Below are 13,733 nucleotides of genomic sequence, written 5' to 3'. Positions count from 1 at the left end.
TAATCAATTTTAGCACACTTTGGTAGGGTTCGGTATTTTTGTCATAACTCAACTTTTATTGATTTTTGACGGGATTTTTGGGTACTGGGATGTGAAGCGTGAACAGTAGGATGGTCTAGGGTTATAAAATGGGTCAATTGGAGGTTTTTTGTGGGAGTTATCATTGAATTCGAGCGGATTCGAAAAGTGTCAAAAATTGAGGGCTCCAGCGTCACTCAATTTTTAAAGTTCTCCAAATCGCTTCAAAACTTGCATGTCGGTTCCTCGGCTTGAAAAATGCTGCAGCGCAAAAGTTTGGGATGATCGGGGCATTTTTCAAAGTTTTATGACTATTTTTCTGAAGTGAACCTAGGATTTTCGGAAGGGTCAATTTTAGGCTAAGTTTTTGGTACTTAGAACAGGTCGAATGGGGTCAATAATAGCTGGAATCGCTTCTACTAGATAAGGGCTTTTCAGAACAATAGGTTAATCCAGGTTCAGAAAAGTAGTTCTGGAGATATACCAAAATAACTAGGATTTGAGGTCAAAATTTTTCGAATTTTTGGCGATTTTTGGACCTTAGGGCTAAGTTGCTCAGGCTTGTTGGGCTTTTGGGGCAAATGAAGGGTACTGCTAGACTGTACTGGGTCGGTACATGCTAATGGATATAGATGGTTATGGGTAGAGGGTCGAAGACTTGGCATATAAGCTCAAAAATGATGTTAAAATCTAATTTATAGCCACTGGCGAGTTTTGGAAGACTTAAGTGTGAAATTCCTGCATCTATTACTATTTCTCTCAGTTCATGGAGACTTGCTAATACTGATTCGTATGTGGGTTTGTGGTAGTATCTGAATTTGGTAACTAAACTGAAGATATAACGTTCAGAAATGGGGTCGAAGTAAATTAAAACTGAGCCAATATCAGGTGGATATCTAAGTCTAATTGCACTTGGGGCTGCTGGGTACCAGCTTTTGACTTGTCGGGCTAATCCCTTTGCCATTGCAATGTCTGCTGATATACAGTGTGCAAAAGAGTATGGTGAATATAAGATATCTGTTGGAGAACTTAGATATGTTGCATTTATTTCTTGACTAAAATGGTTTAAATTTTGATTAGATGAGCCTGGTGAAGATTTTTTCGATTGAGATCTAGTTACTGGTTTGTTTGCTGAACTGCTGGGCTTTTTCCTTGAATATTTTGCTATACTTGCTCTAACTTGATCTAGTTTTGTCTCTCTACTTGGTGTATTTGACTGTTGTGCTGCTTGTGCTGATGCTTTTATTGCTTCACGTTTTTCTTCTTGTTCCAGTCTGGCACGTGCGTTTTTTGGTCTAGGACTGCCTGATCTTCTAACTTGGTTGGTTTGGTAAGGGTTTTTTCTATCTTCATCGTGTAACCATATTTGTCTAGTTATTTTAAATCCTTGGACATTTTTCTTCTGTTGGTATTCTGGTGATTTGAAAGCACTTTTTTCTGGTTGTCGTTTAGGGTGATAAGGTCGGGCTCTTAATTTTCTATCAGTTAACGCAAATTGTTCTTCACGTATTTCTGGAGGCGAGTCACTATCGAATGGTTCTATTGACGGGCAAGGCTGTTGAGTTGGTAGGAACATTTCATCATCTGAGGAAGATGATACGAGAGGAACACGAACTTCTGGTTCTTGATGTCTAATTTCTTCAGCAATTAACGGATTAACTGGTATTCGGGCAATTTGTTCTGCGTCCAGGTTTAGGTCAGCTAAATTTTCGTCTGAACTGCTATTTTCATTAAATAAGTTTGGAATTGCTTCATCTGAGCTTGAGGAATCAATTACTGGAAGATTAACTGGGGCAGTTCGTGGTCTAACTGCTGGTGCTACTACCCTTGGTGGGGCCGGTGAGGCTGCTGGAGGTGCTGCTACTGCTGGTCCTGCTAATGGTCCACCTAGAGGAACATTTATGGTCACTCTGACTGGATCTTGTTTCACTTTCTTGGATTGTTGTATCTCTGTTTCTTGCTCATTGATTAATTCTGGGATATGTTTATCAAATAGTTCAGGTTCCATGTGTTGTCTTCTCGACGGATCAGGTTAAAAGTTTACAGGATTGATGACTTCGAGATCTTCAGGAGTTTCACTTGGTTTAATTGGCTTCAGTCTGATGCGATGAACACATTGGGTGTAGTTCGTATTTACTTTTCGAATGATGTAATTAGAATCAGTAAGGGCTTTTTCCACTTTATATAGCGGGAGCCATTTCTGTACTTGGGAAGCTATTACTGTTGATTGTTCTAGTAGCTTAGGATTCAAAAGTAAACAGAATGATTTCTCCAGAATCGGTTTTGCTGATGCTTTTTGATCATAATACTTTTTGTACTTCAAGTATGCAGTTGTTAGTTTTTCTTTGTTTTCTCCAAACTTTTGCATCATGGCATCTTGCAGTTCATTTACAAAATCGGAATTTACTGCTACTGCATCCATTACTTTTCTGGAGAACCGTATGTCAAGGGGTTTTATGGGTTCTCTGCCATGGAATAAAGTTGAAGGACAACAATTTGTCGCTGAATGATATGAAGTATTGTGAATAAAGGTTGCAAGAGGAACATATTTATGCCAGTCTTTCCATTGTTCCTCAGTATTGAGTTTTAATATTCGTTTCAGTGGTCCGTGAGATCGTTCTACTGCTCCAATAGTTTGAGGGTGCTTTAGTGAGGCATGTTTTAACTTTACTTCTAATAAACTTGCTAATTCTGACATTAATTCAGAAGTAAAGTTTGTTCCTAAGTCACTAAGTATTGTTTGAGGAATGTAGCTGTGTTGGAAGAACACCTTTACTAGTTCTCGGGCTACTGTGTCGGCATATCCATTTGTTAATGGAACTGCGAATAGGTACTTTGTGAAGACATCTATTGCACTCAAAACATACTTATACTGCGATGACTTTAGGGGGCCTACTAAATCAATTTGGAGCATATCTCCTGGATATGATTGTAGTGAACTGACTGGTTGCAGTTTCGGTGTGATGTGACTTTTTGGTACTCTGTTCAATTGAAGACAAGTGAGGCAGTTTTTGATGAAGCTAATGAAATGTTCGGTGAAGCCTGGATAATAAAATCGCTTTCTAAATTCCTGAATTGTTGCTTTAATGCCTAAATGTCCTGCTGTTTGTGAATTATGGAGCCTGTATATAGTCTCTCTTCACAAATGCTTAGGTACGCAGAATTGTTTATGAAGTACTTTTCCAGTATCATCATAAAAATTCCGGTATAAGACATTCCCTTCAAGAAGTAATCTGTTGAAGTGCTTGTGATACTTTTTTAAGCTTGTTGTAGCATACTTTAAGTCAGGTTGTTGATTATTCTGTTGAATCCAGCTTATTACTGTTCTAATGTCTGCATCTTTTTGCTGCTCTTCTGCTAAGTTAAGGCTAATTAAGTTGTCTGTAAGATCTGGGAATTCATCTAATGGATTTGGGTACTCAATTGAATTTATTTCTGTTTTTCTTTTAAGTTTTGATAGCCCTTGTATTTCTGTGATTGGTGAATTACTTTGTTTCTTTTTATAATCTTCATACTTTTGTTACCTTTTTTCATAATTTTGTCTATAACTTTGTTTATAAACTTGCTGTGGATAATGTGGTGTAAAAATATTAACTGGGTCTTGTTCTGGTGGCTCATTTTTAGGTGCTATTGTCTGCTCAAGTTTTTGCTCAAGTTCTTTTTGATTATTTGAAATAGTTGTTATTGCTTTCAACATTTTATCAGTGTTTGTTTCCGTTATTTCATTAAATCCGTCGTCAAAATACTCTTTTCTATTACACATCTCCCTTATTGCAATTTGTTGGCTAGCTAATGTGCATAACTGATATATTGTATCTGTGTCTGGCCTTTCTAAGAGCATAGGCTTGAGCCAGTTTGGCATAGACTTAATGAAAAACGCTTTATTTGCTCGTTTTTTTTCGATTTTCTGACATTTCAATGGCAGATTCTCTTGCTGCTGTCTCTTTCGAATCTACGGGCTTCAGCATCACCTCCTCCTGCTGCCGCTACTACTATTTCAGGTGCTGGATATGCTTTATTGGCCTCTGTTCTTAACTTTACTAAGAAATTCTTAACTGTGTCTGTTTTTGGATTGAACTTTTGTTTTTCTAACTTTATGATTCTAATTTCTCTCAAGTCATCCTGCGTGAAACTGTTCCTTAGAGCTGTTATACTGTCTTCAAAGACTAGTCGGGTAGCCTCTGGTAAGGTCAAGAGGTATCGCAAGGCATCTCCTTTTAAATGTAATTGCAAAAAGTTCGCTTGTTGTGCGTTTGCGATTGCTGCGACTCCGATTGCACCTGTTATTAGTTGTTCAAACTCGTTAAAATTATCCGTTTCTGATCCGGAAAAAGGTGTGATGTTGATCTGCGCGTGTGCCATTTTGCTTTTTACCCGATTAGATTATATACTTTTCGTTCAATCAGTCTTATTTTCGTTCTAAAGTATTAAATAGCACGCTTAACTTAACTTAATGGAGAGATTAAGGGGATTGAAGTGAAGAAAACAGTTAAATGAATAGCACAAGAATATCAGAAAAGAAACTACTGAAACCATTTGTTCAGAAAATAATAAAGAAGGGCTGCTTATAAGCCTATTCCTAAAGCTCCGGTCGAATCGTCAGACTTATATCGTTGAAGCCGTATGGGCCGCCGAAGTCTCACCTCTAAAGAGTGCCCCTTAGTTTAGGAAAATTCGTGGGGACCACGACCTCACAGGCCTTGTGGAAGCTGCACTCAGATAGGCAACAGCATAATGACCGAAGTCACTGTTTGATTCATTAACCTCCGGAGCTGGGCGGGGAAATAAAATATAATTGTTTTTTATTTTTGTTTAAACTTTTGTTTTGCCCTCTTTTAATTAATGTTTAAGTGATGGTTTCAGTAATTTAGCTTATTCTGATGTTATCTGATAATCAGTAATGATGTTTTCAAGGTTAATATCTCTGTCAGATTGAAGTTTGTTACGAATAAGGCCAAATTTGCGAGATTTCTGATTTAAGCTTTTTGCTGTCCAATAAATTGCTACACGTTTATCATCTTTATCTGGCACATAAATTACGATGGATTTATAAGCTGAAGAGGAAAAAGCGCTTACTATCTGAGCTTGTGTTTTATTGCTGTTATGGGTGTAGTTGATGTTATTGCCTTTGATATGTTCAACAAAATTGGGGGAAGCGCGACAATTATTAAAAGCGGGGAGAATTTGTTCTTTATAAATTGACATAAATAAAGCACCAAAATTAAATTTACAAATTCATTTACTCACAATATCCTCGTTTGCAAATACTCTGTGTTGTTTTTGTCCGTTGTGGCGGCTGTGGTTGAGTTTGTTTCAGTTATTGTCCACTCAAACACTTTTGAATTATTGTTGCATTTTGTCCACAAAGACACAAACACCGTTTCCACCCATTCTTTCCTTTGTTACTGCTTTCTGCATTATCGTCTTGCTCGGAAAGGAAGTGCTGGATGCTGGTCTGGATGATTGGAGGCTCTTAAGGTAATGAAGAAAAGGCAAAAGAAGAAAGTGTCGAAAGAAAGAAAGAAAATATCGAATTTATCAAAGATTTAATCAGAATTTCGGTTCGTTAAACTGGAAAACAGTTAATAACTCCTGTCACCATGTTACGCACTGATTTATAAAGTTCTTATCCGTGGTGTTATTGATGTAAATTATGGAGATAATCTAAAGTAATTATTGCCATTTTTTCCAATGACTTATTTTGATGTTTCACAGTGCGGTTTTTAGCAGATATATTTTTAATAAAGCTAGCTAGTGATAGCCTTTTATTGAGCGGTTCGGATGTGCGATATATCCACTAGTTGCCTTGGTTTAGAAGTATTTGTGATCCCAACATTTGTTTCTAACAAGTAGTCTCTGACTTAGAAGAAATTCCAAAAGAATTGCCAGTTCAATCTTTTATTATTTTCTCTGTTAAAATAAAGCAAAAAGTTACAATAATAGAAAGAAAGTTTTAGTTTTTATCAACTGGTTTCTGAGTCGGCTCGCTGGTGTTCTAGAGATAGTGGGTTCCGCAAGATTGTGCCTTGAGTTGTATTGGTCCTTCGCAAATATTTACTGATTTTCAAGTAGGGCGATTTCCGGCTTTTGTACGTCTCTTGGTGTTTGTTCAGTACATATACAATTCCGTATTAGCACCTACTTTATCAGAATAATTACTTCACCAAGTACATAATCTCTCAAGAAGTTATTTACTGATTATGTGAATTTATCTTCAAGAAACTCAAAAAAGTAAATATTGAGGCTTTTAGGCACTTGAAGTGTTTGCTAGTAAAACTGTCAATCTGCGGTTGTTTTTTGTAAACATAAACAAATTAAGGGCAACAGGCCTAGATGGACATACTGGCTCTATATGGCCTTGAAACTAAATGATTATTAATTAATATAAAGCACTGAATTATGGATATTTTAAGGAATATCATCACGAAACTATGAGGGACGAAATAGGGGCGTGACAATGTTTTACCTTGAAACGGGCAAAACATTTAGGTTTTTTTTGTTTATGAATGTGGAATTCCTAGGACTCAATGACCATCTTTGCGATTAACCGGAAACCCTGAAACCAAATTAGCTGTAATTTCGCTATAAAAAATCTGGCTCTTTGATAGCGATCCCTTAGATATATACTCAGTATCAGGGTACCAAACTATTGAAAGTAAAAATGGAAACAAAAAAGGCGGAGATTAGGTTCTTTCGTGCGATTCATTCGTAGAAATTCTGAAAAACTAAAGTGAAATATCTTTTTTATCTACAAAAACGTATTTTGAAGTGTTTGTCAGGAAGACAAAAGATCTTGTATGTTGTCTTTTCAAGCTATGCAACTTTCTTTCATTTTTTAAGTTATAATATCTTGACGCTCTGGTAAATGAGGTGCTGGATGAGAGTGCAAAAACTTGTGCATGAGATTGCCTCTAAGTTGCCAGGAACAGGCCGCTCACACGGTCATCCGTTAGGTCACTCGTTTTTATACCGAGAATCGAAACACAGACTCACAGAAAGTCACTCAGAATTTCGGTTGAAAAAGTCTTCAATTGCCTTGCTAAGAAATTTTTTTCGCCCAAATCGGTAGCTGAAATTATTTGGAGTACAGAGGCGTTTTTTATTTGTTGCACGTTATGCTGATTTTCTGGGCACCTCATGAAGAATCGTTTGACTTGTATCCTGTCCTGGGCGGTGAATTGAATTGAATTATTGGTGGGTAAAAAGCATTTTGTTTTTTGCTGCCGTTGGAGTTCATTAATTTTTGATATTATGCATTTAAAATGCGGATCCTTTCGGTTTGTCCCTCCAGCTTAGTGGGTTCATATTATTTGCACCCCCAGATGTACGTGGTATATTTTTTCTTGATGACTAACCATGTAATGGAACGTGCTCTGTAACTGGGAACTGCACAAACGGAAAAGATTCTAAAATGCTATAGATGTCAAAGAAGTGAGAACCGAAACACCATGGTGTCGACTGTACTATTGTTTAATCTGCTCGTGAAAGTTGTCACCTTTTACATTATGGAAAGCTGAATATGCGTATTTCGAATGGGCTCTGTTCTGTGTAAGTTATGTTGAAACTAGCTATTATGTTTTTGTTTCTAGGTGTTCGGGATGAAAGTGACCAAGTACAAATTGTCTGACCAGAATCTGGTGAACCAGAGTGAGAATGAGCTCTACCCTGGCAAGTGTCGCTGGCAGCCAATCATCATGTCCAAACCGGTTTGTGTTATTTGTTAATCCTAATTTGTTTTTATGAGATTTTTTCTTTAGGTTTATGCTTAGTTCAGCATGCTCACTAAAAATTTTAATTTGATGTATGCTTGATTATAATAATTGGCCCAGAGCAATAATGAAATCAGTTTACTAAATCAGCCAACAAATGATCCTCCCATTATATGGCCTATTTAATTGAACCATCTGCATACAGAAGCTCTCAGACAGATCTAGGGTTTCGGTCAATGGACAAAAGTTTTTTCTTGTTCTTTCTATTGAATTGAGAAATTCTCTATAAAATTCGAAAACAAGTACGCGGGATGCAGTGAACAGATGCTTCTAATACCATGGGAAAAAGTTTCGCCTCAATTCGTACTTTTTAGGGGTGAAAATTCTTTCTTAAATGCTTTTTACCCCGGCAGTGTTTTTTAGGTTCAAACTATATGTTGTTATAACACACACAACTAGTTGTATAAATAGCACAGACGCGTAGGTGGTGGTAGCTTGAAATTTATTATGATCAATAAACTGAATGTGTTTAGATGCTGAGATAGATGTAAATGTGGATTTTATTAACCGCAGCAGTTGTAAACTAAATTTGTGTACTAAATAATATGATTGCTAAATATTTAATAGTATTTTATCAAATGTTGCTTTTTCACCGTAACTTTCGCCGTAACTTTTCAGAAATTAGTGAAAAATGCATCAACATTCTGTGAATGTTTGTACTTTTTTTACACAAAGTTTGAAGAAATCTTTGCTTGAGAAAATAAAGTATAAACTTTCGCACTATTTACTTTTTTGCGATTCATGCCGAAAGTTTATTGAATTCACCGCATATTAAGTTTTTGCAGTAGACGCTCATCTCTTTTTCCAGGCTACCATCAAATATTCGTGTGAGATTGCAAAACTGGACATCATTGAGTTCATTCAGCAGCTGAGTGACATCTACTACAACTACAATGCCAACCAGAACAACCCAAAAAAACAACTGGAGCACCTCAAGGGATTCATGGAACTCATCTCCAAAATCGTCTCTCCCATTCAGGGCGGACTTAAGAAACAGTGTTTGGTAAGGAATCTTCAATTATCCTTTCAATTCATATACTGCGCTCTTGGATCAAACTCCATATCTAAGTTCTCCTCAAGAGTATCGCTCTCTTAATGCAACTTTCAATATGAGGGTAGCTGAGGGGAAAAAGGTTGTAGCCTCACCAATTGTTGGAGGTAAGCGAGTGAGGGGGGGGGGGTTCTTAACCAATAATCACTTTTAAAAGTGTCTCAAAAGTCGGAACAAAAATTTAGGCCAAACCAAAATTCGATGATAACGTGTCAGAATTTAGATTTTCATTGGAACCAAATTTGAGTGCGTCAAGTATCTTAAGCAAATGTGGTCTTTTTCATTTGGATATTTCATTGATTAGAAGTGAAATCATATCCCCCAGCAGATATATTTTTGTTGAGAAATGTTAGTTGTGTTTAGGCCTTCTTGTCTGTCCAGTACCGAGAGATCGTTGGAACTCCAAGAGTCAAAGGAGAGTAAGTTATTCATTTCCTCTTTCTGTTTGTGTCTTCTATCATTTTGATCTCTAGTTGTAGTCAAGTTTTATCTCCACCTTGCGTAGTTTTTAATACAAATTCTCTGTTTCAGTTTCGAGAAGTTCCTCATACAGCTGGTAAGTGTTCGTTGGAGCAGATTCTTACTCTTTTCGCATATAATTGATCGCCTACAACTTACAGACGCTTCTTGCCAAAAGCATATTATGTCAATAGACTAAGCTGCTTTGTTTGTGTATGTCCTTGCAATCATACTATGAAATTGCATATATCGTGTTGGCATTTCGAGCCAGCGCCCGTACTACATAAAGTAGACCATTTTACCTCTTTAATTCCTTACCACGTATCTTAACACATAAAAAATAGTCCTAACGTGTGGGACACCAGAACCCCTCGAATTCGGAAAACCGAGGGTTATATCAAATTTATAAGTTTGCCTTTTTCGCAGCTCCAATGCCTGGTTGTGATATCGCGCACAATCGAGCAATTCGTGGAATCAAACCGTGATGATGAAACCCTCAAAGCCCAAGCCAGAGAAATTGATCTGTTAGTAAGTGCGGCAGGACAGTACGACATGCACTTGGCATCTATCTTCAATGATGACATCGTCAAGCCCAATTCCGACCATGCGAAAATTATGAACGAAGTTAAAGAGTTCCTGCGACAGGAGCATCTAAACAGGCTAGTTTTTCTCTAAAGAGGATTCATTTAAGTAAATAATAGGGTACTTTTTAGGACGCATCGATTCATTAATTGGTTCGAAAGAGGGCGAGAGGCTACAGACTGAAATCATTAATTGCCATTGGCAAAAATTTACAAACATTTACAAACAGTGCTTAATTTACAAACATTCTTAATCTGGCAGTGATAAGAGCACGATTAAACGTTACAAAATTGCAGCAAGAGTTTTATTTCAATTTTGTTCTAATTTTTGAATTGACTAATAAAACGCCAAATTGATGAGAGGATTTTTGCTTTCTCAACTGTGGACACTTCTCATTTTTCTCTTTTAAAATCTTGATTTTGTGAAAGTACAGGCATCCGGAAGTTTAATTCAGCACTAATGTTTAATAATTGAAAAGGATTTTGCTCAACAATTCTTTCAGGTTGGTTCCAAACAATGCGATAATTTGGTACTTGTACTAATAGATGTGCTTGATATTAAAATGTTTTGAAATTTTTAACATTTTTAGTAATAATAATAATAATAATGAATTTCACTAAACTTGGTTTCACCAAGCTTAGTAAGTCCCTAACGGGGCTTGAAATTGATTTCCCTCAAACACTGGCCATCCAGATGGGTATTATTTGTAATTGAAATTCTTCTTAGCTAAATCATCTATATTCTTTGACTTCTCTTTTGAATTTCGGAGGACTTGAATATGGTTTATAGTTGGGAAAATCACGCGCCTGTGGCATCGAATTGTTGAAGTTTGTAACTCGGTAGAAAAATTAGATCCGCAACGCTGGCTATCACATTCGCTTGAGTATAAAAATATTTTCTAGTTTGATCGTGTTTTCGGATGTCCATTCCTTATTTGCCAAAAATGCTCTGCCTCAAGTGGAAGTTTTCTGGTCAAAATTCTGTCTAAAACTACGAGATCCAAAAAGACAAATTGATATGTGATCTGAAGTAAATTTACTGATCGAAGACAATGATTGTTTTCTTTATCAGTAAAATGACTGTTTGATTGTATCCATTTTAAACTTTTTCTGAAGCCTTTCCATTTGCCTGCCGATAGTTCTACTGGCAAACCAAACATTTGATCCAAAAAACAAGATCGGTATTATGTAAGTTTTGACTAGGTTGCATTTGACTGACAATTGTGTTTGACTTGGAATTGTTCTCTTTAGATAAGCAAGCTTCTGATTTGCTTTTTGTAGAACAAAACTTAATTGATGATCCCATGATAAATTTTCTGAAAATTTGAAGTGTGTTTCTTGTGAGATGGTTCCATTGCTGGGAAGACGCAAAATTTGCTTGTTTTGATTTTTACATAATTAAAATTGCACGTTTTTAAACTTATCGAAATTGAAGTTTAACCAATTCTCCTTGCTCCAAACAATAGCATTTTCAATATCTTTTTCAGCTGTATTTTATTGTCTACAGTGCTGACAATTTTTGTGTCATCCGCGTATAAATAGCACTCATTGACAATTATTTCGGGTAGGTCATTTATATAAACGGAAAAAAGAAACACTGTAAAAATTGACCCTTGACGCCCACCGCTGGTGATTGGTCGAAAGTTCGATTTTCCGCAAGATATTACAACTCTCTGCTGTCGATCAGTTAAATATGACGCGAAAAACCTCAAGAAAGCACTGTCAAATCCCTTTCGATATAATTTTAAAAGTATGATATTATAATTGTTGGTATCAAAGGCCTTTCCTATGTCTAGATACACTGTCATTGGCATTTTGTTTGCTTCAAGTAACTCATACAATCTGTTGCAGTAGAAGAGAAGTAATTGAGTGATGGTTGAATGATTTTTCCTAAAACCATGTTGCTCTACGCAAAGCTTTTGTTGCAGAAAGATCGAGAACTGTTTATACACCATACGCTCAAATAGCAGTGACAAGGAGCTAAGCATGGCAATCGGTCGGTAGTTCTTGATATCTAATTGCTATCGCTTTTGAAATGGGGTCGTTCATGCACTTTTTTCCACAAACTGGGAAACTCACATTTGCTAACACAGCAACTGAAGATATACAAAAGTTGATTCGAAATGTACGGTAAAGCGGACTTCAAAAACTTTGGGCTGGTTCCATCAAAAGAGTTAGCACCACTACGTATGTATTTGATTTCCTTACTCAGAGCCGCTTTGCTAAACTGAATGTCATCAAGAAATATATTTGGACTTTGATTAAATGGAATAACAACTTCAGAATAACGACATCAGTTAAAATCTGATGAACGCTAAGTGTGGATTTTCAGAGTGCGCTGATGGTTACTTCTCAAGTTTCAGAGTTTGTTTTGACCTTTATTGGTCTTTTTTTTAAAACAAATTTCTACCATCACAACCTTAAGGCTAAAGAATGAGGTCAAATTTAGGAAATTTTCTCTTTTTTCGTAAAGATTACGTTGGTAAATTTATTGATAACCAAAGTTGTTTGTTTCAGAATAATGAAGACTGACCCTTGCATACATGAACAGGATCGCAAGTTGTAAGTAAAAAAAGAGCTTTGTTCACTATTTAATAAAGACTATCATCACTACTTTTATTACACCTGATGCTCATTACCTTGTAACTTTTCAGCGAACAGGTAAATTTCACTCATATTCAATCTGGTCACTTCGTTTCGTCGATTTTCTGTTTTTCTCAAAACTCACGTCTTGTAAACACACCTGTTTCATACATAAACGTCTAGTCCTACTCTTACGCTTTTCGTGTTATTGTTTTTAGCAATAACCTAATATCTTTCGCATTACTGGAATGGATAATAAGCGTTTTTTTTGTTCTTAAAAACTTTTAATCTCTATGATATTCAGCGTTATGTAGTTTCATCTCTTTGTTTTATTTTCAAATGTTCTTTAGGTTTTTTTAATCAGCTGGAATCCGTCTTTCGACAATCCCTCTTTCACTACTTTCAAACAAATATAAAAAGATTTGAATACATTTCTCATTAACCTGAACGTATATAAATTATTTTTCACCGCCGCACTCAGATCTGAATAAAACCCGAATTGACATTTGGGTTTGATATTACATTTCAGTTCAGACCTCTAGTTCCATCCAAACCTTCTGCCCGATTGGCTAAGGTCAAGTCGGAGATGGCTGATTTTGAGTCATATGATGACGGCACTGGCGGTGCTAGCAACCTCGTTCGCTCGGCCACTATAGGCCACACCCCTTCGCAGGCGGGCTTAGTGCCGTATACATCGCCTAATGGCACTGTCCAGATTATGCTTCCCGCTAACGAGGAAGATCCATATGGAAGTGAGTTGCGCACTAAGAATGAGAACCTCCGCATGAAAGAAGAAAGTTTACATCGTGCAAGATCTGATGAAAAATTTTCTTTATAACTGCAAATCAGTAAGCTGATTATAGCTATATTGCGGTGCTCTTGCTTTTTCACAATTCGAAGAATTTAATTCGTATTGGAGTGCTGCCCTTTTTTTAGAACTGTTCACACATTTTGATGATTTTCGATGTCACATTAGAGATTTTGGTCGTGCCGAAACATCAAGTGGAGTGAAAAAGCGAGTGGTTTTTGCGGCGTGGAATTTTTCGTTCTAATTTTAAAGTAGAGTGAGAAAACGGTGTTTGAACAAAAATTCGCTTTGTCGCTAGTGGTTTTTTGTTCACATGCAACAATTTGACTTTGATGATTTGTTTAATTTTTTAAAAGTTTTGTTTGATCGTTTTATTAATAGTTTTTGGAGCCATTTCCTAGTGCTTTCCAGGTATAGATTTTTCGGATCTATTCTGTTTTGCCCCCCCCCCCCCAGCTTAGTGA

The 13,733-nt window shown here is 36.6% G+C and overlaps 1 protein-coding gene across 1 annotated transcript in view; it reads left to right on the top strand.

Moving 5' to 3' along the window:
• LOC142346206 (uncharacterized) overlaps positions 1-13,733 on the top strand; it is a 144,776-nt gene that overhangs the window by 112,820 nt on the left and 18,223 nt on the right. Inside the window, exons 20-25 of the mRNA XM_075398718.1 lie at positions 7,608-7,724; positions 8,596-8,790; positions 9,202-9,257; positions 9,370-9,394; positions 9,724-9,956; positions 12,396-12,440. Coding sequence (XP_075254833.1) covers positions 7,608-7,724; positions 8,596-8,790; positions 9,202-9,257; positions 9,370-9,394; positions 9,724-9,956; positions 12,396-12,440 — 671 coding nt within the window. The remainder of the gene's footprint in view (positions 1-7,607; positions 7,725-8,595; positions 8,791-9,201; positions 9,258-9,369; positions 9,395-9,723; positions 9,957-12,395; positions 12,441-13,733) is intronic.

The sequence above is a fragment of the Convolutriloba macropyga genome, chromosome 9 (assembly GCF_964194025.1).
Source record: "Convolutriloba macropyga chromosome 9, txConMacr16.3, whole genome shotgun sequence".
NCBI lineage: Eukaryota > Metazoa > Xenacoelomorpha > Acoela > Convolutidae > Convolutriloba > Convolutriloba macropyga.
The sequence above is the reverse complement of the archived record's forward strand: the minus strand, read 5'-3'. Positions and strand labels throughout refer to the sequence as shown.